Genomic DNA, 12,708 nt, shown 5'->3' on the forward strand with positions numbered 1-12,708 from the left:
GAGGATAAGGATTTTTATAGACAGGGTCACAAAACTTAAAATATAATTAAAATAATAACATTAAACATAAACTAAAACTGCAAACTAGTTATTTTTTTGTTTTACACACGCAAACAGCTTTAATGGAGGGAAAGCTTTTGTTTTTTTTTATAAATTCTGGGGTAAAATATTAAAACTTGAGAAAAAATTGCAAACAAATTTAATTTTTCAATGAAATTTATAACATTTTCACAAACATATTGAAAATGTTTTTAAACTAGGCAAAATATTAATTACAGCCTAACCAAAAAAGTCAAAAGTCCATTATACATATATCAACAAAAATGACTATTTGTTTAAATTTCGTACCATAAAACAAAATTATAACAGAATTTTTAATTTTGTTTTATTATAAAAAATAAGATTTTTTTTCTTAATTTTTTTTTAAATTTATTGAAAAATTTTCAAAATGTTTTTTTAAAAAATATTTTCTATGCTACGTCAAAAAAAACATCTATTTTAAAATAAATCCAATAAAATAAACCATTTGTAGTTAGGCTGTTAATATTACTTGTTTAACTTTATTAGCCTAACCAAAAAAGGAAAAAGTTTATTTTAAATCCTTAAAAACTGCTATTATTTTAACAAATTTATTTTGTTTCAAACTCATTTGTAATTTTTACAATTTTCTCTTTTAAAGTTTTAATATTTTACCTTAATTTTGTCAACTTTCGATTTGACCCAATTCTTTTTTATTTGAAATAATACATAAATTATAAAGAAAAACTTAAAAGGCATCTAGCAAACAACTTACCTTTCATTAAAGGTTTCTAATTTGGCATAATTTTGCAAACTACTTTCGTCAATCAAGAATTTCATGCGCTCAAAGAAAGAGGCTGTAATGGCAGGCGGCTGTTTGCGTAATAACACATCAATGGGCTTGGGAGCGGAGACACAAAGCTGGGAAGTCTTGCATACATGACTGGCACAACATTCAGGATCTTCACAGTCCACCAAACCATCTACATAAAGGAATTTAAAGGGTTTAAAACAATGTTTTACAACATAAGCTTAATTCATTTTCAACTTACCCTTATCATTATCCTTGCTATCACCACAATTCAATTCCAAAGCTATACCACAATCATTACCATCCCAGCCCTCATAACAACGGCACTCCCATTGACCCTCACCGCTAACACGACACTGGCCATGGCCTGAACATGAATTGGGACAGCCCTCGATGGTACAGTGTTTGCCATTCCATCCAGTCACACACAAACAGGTGCCATTCTTGCATTGGCCATGTTCATTGCAACGCGAATCACACAATTTCGTATTACAGTATTCACCACCCCAGCCATCGTCACAGGTGCAGGCATCACCCACACAGCGACCATGCTGGCCACAATCTAAGTCACACAATTCCTTGGAACAATCATCGCCACTCCATTTCGATTCACAGCTGCAGGTCTGAGAGTCCAAATCAAAGGTGCCATGACCCGAACAGTCGGGCAGACATTGTAGAGCATCTTGATCCATGGTAGCACAATCGGGACCTTTCCAGCCTTTTTTGCAAATGCAAGTACCTTCGGCACAGAAACCATGACCCGAACAGGTGGGATGGGGACAATCGACTAGAGAGGAGAGAAAAAACAAACATTTAAGGATAAAGTTAGAATAAAATTTAAATTTTATTTCAAAATTAAATAAAAATATATAAAACACAATTAAAAAAAATGTTTTATTTAACTATTAATTTTTCTATGTTTCAAGAAAAGTTAATGGAAATGTGTTGTATTGAAATCCTTCTTAAACAGGTTTAAAACTGAAAGTTTTCCCTAAAATTAGTTTCCACCAACTTTTCTTTAAACTTAGATTAACAAATAGTTAATATTTTCGATAACATAAACAATAACTATCGAGATTTTCTCATAACTAACTAAAAATGTTAAAGAAATAAAAAATTTGATTTAAAATTAAATGATATTTTCTTTTTAAACTAACTATTAAGTCCTCTATCTATTTAGAAAAGTTAATGGAAAAAGATTAAATTGAAATCCCTCTTAAATATATTAAAAACTAAATATTTTCCACATAATTTTTTTCCATCAACATTTCTTATAACATAAACTAACTGTTAGTTAACATTTCCGATAACATAACAATAACTAATCGAAATTTTCTCAGAAATGAAAAAAAATTCCAGTTTTTTTGCAATAAATTTACCTTCTTCACAGAATTTTCCCTTATAACCACGCATACATTGACATTTTCCACTAACACAATGACCATGGCCATTACAATCGGCCACCTCACACTCATCATGCCGCAACGAACACTCTTTACCCTTCCAGCCCGGATTGCAAATACATTCACCATTTATATATTCACCATGCTGGGAACACAAAACCGGACAAACACTTTCGCTACAATCGTCGCCACCAAAACCGGGATTACATTGGCAATGGCCCAGCAAACACTGGCCATTGCCCGAACAACCATTGGGACAATTTTGTGTCATATCTTCGGCTATGGTGGCATAAAAGGTTATTTCCTGTACATCACCGTCATCGTTGTAAAGGGAAACAAACCAATGGCCAGGTTCCATATAACGGGTAACTTCACGTGTTATCGATTGCTGTTGTCAAGTCCGTTTTATTGTTTTTTTTTTGTTGTTTTAAAGTAGTTTGAAAATATGATAGTGTTTCGAAATGAAATGGAAAATGTTTAGATGTAAATTGTGTTGGTTTTATTTTTTGGTGGAGTGTTTTTTTTTATGGAGAAAAGCATGAAAATACATAAAAAAAGACAAAAACACACATTTATTAGGTTAATAAAGCAGGGGTTTAGTATTAAATTTGTTTTAAAATAAAAAAAAAAATACCTCTAAAACCTTTAATATAAAAATATCGGTTAAAAAATACTTACATGAGCGGCCCTTGTAGATCTGGTGCTGGCACTAAAGCCACTTAAAACTTCTTTAAAATGATATTGTGTGTGGGTGGGCAAGGCATTACGTCTGCCATAGACACCTATTGAAGCTCCTCGTGGTATGGTATAATCAAATTTCACATAAGCCGGTTCCGATTGATAGAATTGCATATTCCAATAACTATAGGGTTGTATTTCTTTGGTCAACTTCTGGCCCAAAGTTATTTGGCCAAAAGTTGTGCCATCTGGTGGAAAACTACGGGCCGGGAATGTTCTAGCACCTGTTTTTTTGTTTTGCAAATCCCACAATGAAGCATACACACATTACATTATACGAAAAGAGACAGAGAAAAAAAACACAAAAATGGCATATAATGGGTTAGTTTTATTTTGCTTTTTTTAAGAAAATATAGAGTTAGATAAGTTTTTTTTTGAAAATTCAATGAGTTTTGTACATAAATTTGAAGAGAGATTGTTATTTGTTGTTTATTGTTTATATGGTGAGTTTGTTAATTTTGTTTGTCAACTTGACATGTTGTTGTTATTGTTAGGATGAGGGTTTGTTATTGTAACATTCAGTATTTACATTAAATTAGAGCTGACATTAAAACGATTAAGGTAAATATAATCACAATAGAGAGTTATTGTAAATTATTTGTATTTTCTACTATTTTTTAATCATCGTCTATCTTCCTATTCCTTTTATATATAAAAAAATAAAGAAAACATTATTTCCGCTATGAAAATCTAAACTCAAATATAGAATTTTTGGTTTTAAAGTTTAAATTTTCGCCATTTCTGTTAGAATATAGAAATTCTATAAAACAAATAATTGAAAATATAAGTTATAACTTTTAACAAGTTTTGTGTTCAATAATTTTATTCAATTTTTTTCAGTTTTTTAAGGTTGTGAACAGAAGGTAATAAATGAATACTGTTTTTAGGGTTTTAATTAAATTGTTTCGAAAGAAATTCTTAATTAAATGTTCAAAATCAAATTAAATCCTTTCCGTTAATGAATTCATTGTGAATTAATTCATAGGCTTAATTCCTTATTACTTCAAACGTATTGTATTTATTCCTTTGAGAATTCATTATTTATAGAATAAATTCATAATTCAATCATTCAAGTATTTTTTAATTCAAATCCATTATAAAATAGCTTTAAAAATGTATTGAACGATTAAATTTTTCTTCAATTCAAATCTATTACAAAAAGGCTTTAAACCATTATTCAGTACATTTGAGTACAAAATGATTAAAAGTGAAACGAAAACAAATTGAATGAAGACAAATATTTTAATTAAATTTAGATTAGATTTGAATTAACAAAAAATTAAACATTTAAACATTGAATGAATGGATTCTTTTCAAATAAAGCCTTTGAATGAAAACTAAATAATGTATTATGTTGCGTATGGTTTTATGGAAAACATTTACAATTCTGAATTAAGATTGTAGTGATTTAAACTAAAATTTAATTAATTCGAAGCTCTGAAGTAATTTGATCTTCATTTTAACAAATTTTTAAGAAATTTATTTTTGAGGTTATAAAGAATATATTTGAGGTTATATTTTCATAATTCATTTAATGTTAAGAGAAATTGTTAATAATTATAATAAAAATCTGAGAAAACTATTTATTTAAATAGTAAACTATTAACAGCTAGTAATTTTTGTCAGATTGGTGCTGGCGCTTGAGTTAAAAATTCAATTTTGAGGTTTTAAAGAATATTTTAAAAATTTTAGAGATTAGATTTTTATACTTCAATTGTTGAAAATTTCAATAAAACCTAAGGAAAACTATATCTTTATATAGTAAACTATAATCTGCAAGCAATTTTTGCTAAATTTGTATTACTTTTTAAGTAAAAAAGTTTAAAAAACTTTTTAGGTTAAGTTGAACATTTTTCCAACTTTTTTAATATGCTTCAAAATAAGTTTGTTTTTTATATTTAAATAACTTGCTAATACATTTTATTAAATAAATGTTTTTATTTAATGAATTGCCGTGAAGTTTGTTTAGTTTCAACAAGTTTTTAAGAAATTTTATTTTGAGGTTATGAAGAATATTTGAGGTTAGTTTTGTATATTTCATTTAAAATTGTGCTTTAATTGTAGGAAAGCTTTTTGTTTATACAATAAACTCTTAAGTGCAAGCAATTCATGGCAGATTTGGGTGAATAAATGATGACTGAGTCAAAAATTTAAAAGAAACTTTTGAGGTTATGAAAATTTTGCTTCAAATAAGTTTGGTTTCGGTATTTTAATAACATATTGCCACATTTAATTAAATAAAATAATCAAAAAGCCTTTATTAAATGAATTGTTATAGGATTTATTATATTTCTATCCGGTTTTAAGAAATTTTATTTTGAGGTTATGAAAAATATTTTGAAAATTTTTGGGGTTAATTTTTTATATTTCCATTGGCTTTACTAGAAAATGGTTGAAAATTATGGTAAACATATGAAAGAACTATAACAAACTATAAAGTGCTCACAATTTTTGTTATAAATGAATAAATGAAACTAAAAGTTTGAGGTTATGGTAAATTTTTTAATTTGTTACGCTATTTTAATAATTTAATGTAATATTTTATTAAATAAAATATGTAAAATGTATTTTCTGAATGATTTTTTTCTTCTTCTTTGCAAGAAGATTTTGTAAAAAAAATATTTTGTTAAATTTTTTAGTTCCGATTTTTATATTTCTTTAGCTATTACTAGAAATTGTTTTAAATCATTGTAAATGTATAGGAAAACTATTTATTTAAACAATAAATTATTAACAGCAATCATTTGTTTATCAAATTTATGTGAAGAAATGAAAAAATCTTTTGAGGTTATGAAAATTTTTTTAAAATTAAATTTATTTTTGGTATTTTAATAATTTTTGTTACATTTAATTAACTAAAATACTCAAAATTTCATTATTTAAAGAATTGCCTTGAATTTAGCTTCATTTTATTCAGTTTTTTAAAAAATGTAATTTTGAGGTTATGAAGAATATTTTGAAAATTTTTAAGGTTATATTTTTTTATTTACTTAGCTGTTGTTATAAATGGTTTAAAATTGTTTTAAACATGTGGGAAATGTATTTATTTGTTTAATAAACTATTAAATATATGCAAATTTTGCCAGATTTGAGTTGAAATTTTAACAAAATTTTTGTGGTTATGATATTTTTTAGATTTTTTTAATTTGATTAAAATTCAATTTTTTTTAAATAAAATACGTTTCTAATTTTATTTAATGAATTTTCATGATAAAAATGTGAAATTTTGAAAAAGTTTGTTGAATGATTTTGATGTTTTAAAGCCAATACTAATAATTTGAAAGCAATAATGATTAATGTTTGTAATAATTAATAAAAAAAAAATGAGAATATTCAATGATATTTTTATGGAATTTATATAAATTAGTAAAAATTGTAATATAATTATAAGAAATCTTAAATTAAATTTGAGTTTATTTGAATTTAGAAATACTCATAGATGGGAAAATCTCCTTTCATAGACCTAACTCAGTTGTCAAAAAACATATATTAAACTCAAACAAATAAATTACTAACCCCCATTAACACGAAGTCGGGTTATGTTCTAACTAATAGTTAAACTGACAGTTTTCATACAAAAATAATTTTAACCGACAGTATAACTATTAGTTAAGGCATAACCAGACTTCGTGTTAATGGGGGTAAAAATAATCACAATTTTTTACTAATACATTCTCACCACTAATGTTTTTGACAACTGAGTTAGGTCATTGACAGAAGAGCTTCCTATTTATGTGTAGTTATCTATGGATCAAGCTTTTTATTTTAAAAGAGATATATTAATACGTTTTTTTAAAATTACATTAAGAACTTTTCAAAGTTATGGATATTTATATTTGTACAATATGTTAAATTATATTTATTATTTTTTATTTTATATGTTTAGTAAATTATATCCTTGTTAATTTCTATTTTAAATTAGTATGGTTTTTGAAAAGTTAGTTTTAGTAAGAACAAAATTAATACAAATCACCTTCAAGTATAAGTATGGGCATAACATCAGGACATGCAAACTTTTCACCATTTTCATTAGAACTATTATCATGCAGATTAGTTACAAAATTATCCTCAGTTATAACATCAAGCATATTAGAGATGGTGGAAGCAGTGGAAGTATCGAAATCAAAATCAACACTAACATTGTTATCGATAGCATAAATATCAGTATTTTGATTAGCCCCATTATGATTTTCATTAGATAAAATGGCGGGTGGTAAAGTGTGGTGAGTAGTAGTGGGTGTAGTAGTTGTGGTAGTTTTAGTATTATCAGTTTTTGCTGTAGTACTAGAAGAAATTTGAAACCAGTCATTGTCTAGGTCAGGGTCTAAAGAAGAGCTGGCGGAGGTAGTATATAAACCGCAGGCACAGGGACATTCTGGTATGGGTGGTGGTGGTTCGGGTATACAATAAGGACTGGCTTTAAGTTGTTCGGAGGGTGAAGCTTGGGGTTTCTCTGTATTGATTTCAGGTTGTTCTTGTTCTTGTTTTACATTTAGTTTTTCATGTGTCAAAACTTGTTGCATATTTTGCACTTGTCCTGCCTGATCAAAGGCCGGTATATTAACGTGTAAGCTATACATATTACCCGAGCCATCATTTGAGGCTATGGTTAGGTTAACGATAATTCTCTTTTCCTGCAAATTATCTGTGTTCGAAAGCAATGTGTGTTCAGGTATTTGAGGTTGTGCTAAAATTGGTGCAGAGGTTATGGGTTTTTCATATACCATTTGTGAGTGAGATAATTCCTTTTCTTTTCTATGATCCTGAGGCAAAATTACCTCATTTAATTGTTTATCATAGTGCGAGGTATTTAATTGAAATTTAGTTTTCTTTGATTTTGGTTTATTGGTATTTTTCATGGAATTTATGGTTTTATAAAGTTCCTCTTCATTGGAGTGTGTCTGCTCTAGCTTAACTATATCAATATCCTCTAAATGTTGGGCATAATTTATGTCTCCAAAACCTTGTTGAGCATTTAAGGGTAATAAACCATCATTTAACATGAGATTTTCTAAGGATTCTCTTTCGTTTTCACTTTCTAAGTTAGTTAAGGGATTTTGTTGTGGCCTTAAATAACTGTCATCATAGTTGTCACTTAAATGTTGATGGCTATTAACTGTCACTGTATTAATGTTATCCGGCTGCAAACGATTGATTTGAAAATTATTGCTGTCATCATTTTCTGCGTCTTCTTTATCATTCTCATCATTATTAAAGTTAACTTTGTCATTTTCATTTTCAGTAGATTTATTGTTATTGTTGGTGGTCTGCTTAGATTTCTCATTTTTTACGATATTTTTTTGTGTGTTAATTTTTTTGCTATCGATATTTTTGTAATGATTGTCATCATCAACAAGAATAACAGTTTCAGCATTAGACTTGTCATCGTTATCTTTAGCTAGAGTTTTTGGTTTTAAATCTAAATTTAAATCCTCTATAACCATTTCTTCCTCGTCATAGTTGTAATTTTCAAATATAGTATACAGCTTTGTGGTGGCTTCTACCTCCTCGTCTGCTAGTTCTTCCCCTTTAATAGTGCTAAAATTTATTAAGGCTGGGGTGGAATTTTGCTCCTCTAGGTAAAACAAGTCTGTGTTGACATTTTCTATATCCTGCTGCTGCTGCTGCTGTTCCTGTTCATTTGGTTGTTTTGCTTGTAGTTTGTTATTATGATTATTTTCTTTGTTAATATTATGTTTATTACTTTGATTGAGATTTAATAGGTTATTGATTTTCAAAGTTTTATCATCATAAGAAGACATTGTCGTTGCCTTTGAAAACTCGAAAGCTGAAGATGTTTGATATAATGAAAATGGTAAAAACTCATCACTTGTTAAGATGGTGGTGGTTGATGGAATACTAGCTGGAGTAGTAGTTGGCTGTTGTTCTTTCAAAATTTCCTTGTTGTCATAATTACTTTTTAGCATTAATGTTTCATCAGTATCATCATCAACATCATCATCAGCCAAGTTATCCTTAGCAACCTGTGCCTTATTTACCTTTAAAACTTCTTCATAATTATCTTTAACATCAAGAGCAGCTTGAGCTGTTATATCTTGTGCTAATGTCATCATTATATTGTCTATATAAGGTTGAAATGTTTGTGCATTTGTCAAATCTTGATCATCACCTTCATCATCATTATCATCATCATCATTATCTTTAAGATTTTCTGCTTTAGTTTGTTTTGTAATTAAGTGCTCAAAACTTTGAGCTGATAAACTTCTGCGATAACGTGGTAATATTTTATATTTATAATATTGGGGATACAATTTAAAGGGTTCTGATTGCATTTGGGAAAGTCTTTGTTGGAACAGCTTCCTGTTATTTAAATTGTTTTCGATCCAGTTTAACATTTCATGTCTTAAACGTTGCTCTATATTGAAACAATATAGTTGTTTAAAAGGTAAATAATTTCTGTTTAGTTAAATATTTCTAAAATATTGTTTAACATCATTTTTTTTTTAACATATCTAAAGTAGTATTGTCTTTCAGGGTGGTTTATTTTTTGTATTTTGGTTTTACTAAACAACATTTTTGAGGGGGAGGCTGGTGAAATTGTTGGAAAATTATGCTGGCATTAAAAAGTTTTAGGTTTCACGCTTTAATTATGCGTAAAAAATGTGTTTATAATTTGATTATTTAGTCAAATGAGTTGTAATAATGTAAATGTAAGAAAATATTTTTGTCATTTCTAAGGAAAATTGATTTAATTATAAAAGAATCTTAGCGAAATGTAAGATATTTTCATTGAAATTGTTTAAATCATGACAACAAATTAAATGGAATTCGAAAAACCCCTAAAAAATATTTAAAGAAATTTAAATAGTTCAAATTTGTTTATTAATTTTACTTAAAATTTCACATTTAGATTATTTTCCTACTTGTTATACCACTATAATTTAATATAATTTAATTTTTGCTAAAAAACTGCTTAAAATTTATGTTAAATTCATTAAGATATAATTATTTCATTGAAATAGCCCCCAAAAATATTAAAACCCCTTAAATATGCTACGATTTTTTATATTTCCTGTTTTATCTCCTAGTTCCGTTAGATAGTCTCATACTCCTACTCACTACCCATAAAATGCAACCCTGCTAGCTATTAACATTTTTAACAGAGATGCCTGATTGGTTTTTGCCAAAAAAAACTACTTCAAATTTATATTAAATTCATTAAAATATAAACATTTCATTAAAATAGCCGCCAAAAATAACAAAACCCCTAAAATATGCTAAGATTTTTCATATTTCCTGTTTTATCTCCTACTTCCGTTAGATACTCTCATACTAGTACTCTCTACCCATAAAATGCAACCCTGCCGGCTACTATCATTTTTAACAGAGATGCCTGATTGTTTTTTTGACGATAGAGTTAACTAACTACCTAAATTGTGAAAAATTCTAGTTATATGAGTTTTTTTTAATTTTAATCTTTAAAAACGCAAATTAACAAACGATTTTCCTGTTATTTAACAAAAAACATAAATTATCTCTTAAACTGTCTTAAAAATTCTTGATAATTTAAATTTTTTTTGTTGTATTGTTTTATTTTAAAATGAAATGACAGTTTTATTTTCCACATTTTATTTTTAAGATTTCTTTTGAACTTGTCAGCACTTTTTTACGGGGTTTAAAAAAAGGTATAAAGTACTGGGGCAAAGCAAGATTTTAATTCTAAGAAAAAAACCAAAATACAAAATGAAAAAGAAAAAAACTGTTTACAGTTTAGAATCTTATTATTGTGCTCTTAAAAATGTCATGATTTTTGTTGTCTTCTGTTTTCTTCTTTTAAAGGAAAGAAAGAATTTCAGTCCGGGTTTTTGTTTTTCTTTTCATGGTAGGAAGAAGAATTTTCTTATTTTCTTATTTCTTGTTTTTTTGCTTTTCATGTTTTGTGTAAAACTCATTTAAAAATAATTAAAACTTGTGAATAATTACCTCCATTATTGGCATTTGCCAATGGTGATGACAGTGAAGTGGAGGATGACAACGACACCGAGGAGGAGGAGGATGACGATGATGAAGTGGCTGCCGCTGAACCCACAGCCACTGAAGAGGCCGAGGTAGATTGAAAGGCGGATGAAGAGGCGGCCGCTTGGGAGGACGACAGCGATGAGGTGGCCGTTGTTACCATGGTGGGTTGTCCGGTTTTTGAGCGTAGCGATGAATTGTGCAGTTTCGAGAGATCCGTATTAGTGCTTTTGGCGGCGGTCACTTCCGAAGCCTCATTGCCGACTAGAACTGTACAGGGGGCAGAGGGAGACCAATGCAGCACGCCAAAACCTAGAAATGTTGGAAAATTAATTTTGTATCTTTTTTTAAGGGGAAATTGTTTATTTTTTTGTAACATACCTGTTAAAAATATTAACAAAACACACATGGCTATAAAAACGGAGACCGCTACAATGGCCACACATTTGGCTGAACAGCGGGCGGCCAAATCTTTGCGAAAATTCATGGGTGCCGAATAATGATGAGAGGGTATGCCGCTCATAACACTGCGGGGCGGAAGCACAGGACCCAAACAATTATTAGCCGAACGTTCGTAACCTTTCAATGTATCCTTGGTGGGTGTCGAACAAGCCGAGCCACTTTTATAATCAATAGGTGAACCCTTGTTCATATCTAAAAAGAAAAGAAAACATATACAATATAAATAAATTTAAATTTAAAAAAAGGATAAATAAAGATAAAATCAATTAATTCACTGCTAGAGTTTTATAGTGAAAAAAAGGTTATATAACAACAAAATGAAAAAAAAACTGTAAAGGAAACCCATTAAAATCACACCTAATTCCTAACACGTAAGTTTATATCCCAGCCCTTGTTAGTTTGGTTAAGGATAACAACAAAAAAAATAGAAATGTATAAAAGAAATTCCCTGTAAACACGCAACATTTATTTTTAGGTTGTAAAAGAGGGGGCAAAAGTCTTCCTGGTTGTTGCTGAATACTTATTCAGATTACTTGTTATACAAAGGATTTAACTTTGTTACAGGGATAACAAAACTGTCAATGAACATAACCTCAAACATTGACAGTGGCATTGGCTTTAACATTTTCCTAAATTATCACAAATTTTCGGGATTTTTTCTTCATTTTTTTTGGAAATAAAAGAAAAGGAAATAACCCCACAATTCCCCCTTAAATGAAAATCTAACAAAAACAAATCACACTGACCAAAGCCGGATGTATAAAGCTAAACTTTATATGGTAACTCCTGTCATACTCTCTCACACACATACTCTTACATTTACCGTTTTTTTTGTTGTTGTTAAAATGGACGACTATCATTTGTTTGACGCCATGTTTGATGATAATTCGATTAAGTGACGTGTAAGTGGCAGTGGCAAATAACAAGAGCCAGCCAGCCAAGCCAAGCCATACAGCCAGACCGCCAGCTTTCCCTGTAAAGTCATTCTGTATAACAGCAACATTGTTGTATTTAAGGGTGCGTAAGTTTCTTTTTCTCGTTTTGCTTAATGTTTATTTGTATTCATTTCAACTCATCTCAATTTCCAAATATTCTATTCTTTTCTATACATATATATTTTTTTGGGTTATTTTTGTGTTTTTTTGTTCAGTTTTTCGTTTTTTTTTTGTTTATAAGTAATAAAAAGGGATTGTCTGTGTGCCTGTTATATGGTAGCTGCATATCGATAACGTTTATAATCACATTACCAGCCAGACATATAATATTATTCTCGTTTTTATTTTTATGTTTCAATTCTTT

The 12,708-nt window shown here is 28.7% G+C and overlaps 1 protein-coding gene across 3 annotated transcripts in view; it reads right to left on the reverse strand.

The window, feature by feature from the left end:
- Window positions 1–12,708, reverse strand: part of Ten-m (teneurin transmembrane protein Ten-m) — a 273,221-nt gene that overhangs the window by 10,505 nt on the left and 250,008 nt on the right. For 2 of the 3 annotated variants that reach the window (XM_065503370.1, XM_065503369.1), the window contains exons 3-8: window positions 11,329–11,601; window positions 10,915–11,259; window positions 2,911–3,194; window positions 2,209–2,620; window positions 1,071–1,616; window positions 794–1,001 (exon numbers count right to left, since the gene is read on the reverse strand). In XM_065503370.1, coding sequence (XP_065359442.1) covers window positions 794–1,001; window positions 1,071–1,616; window positions 2,209–2,620; window positions 2,911–3,194; window positions 10,915–11,259; window positions 11,329–11,601 — 2,068 coding nt within the window. The remainder of the gene's footprint in view (window positions 1–793; window positions 1,002–1,070; window positions 1,617–2,208; window positions 2,621–2,910; window positions 3,195–10,914; window positions 11,260–11,328; window positions 11,602–12,708) is intronic. The other variant, XM_065503371.1, reaches the window with a different exon arrangement.

Source organism: Calliphora vicina, chromosome 3 (genome assembly GCF_958450345.1).
Source record: "Calliphora vicina chromosome 3, idCalVici1.1, whole genome shotgun sequence".
NCBI classification, from domain to species: Eukaryota; Metazoa; Arthropoda; class Insecta; order Diptera; family Calliphoridae; genus Calliphora; species Calliphora vicina.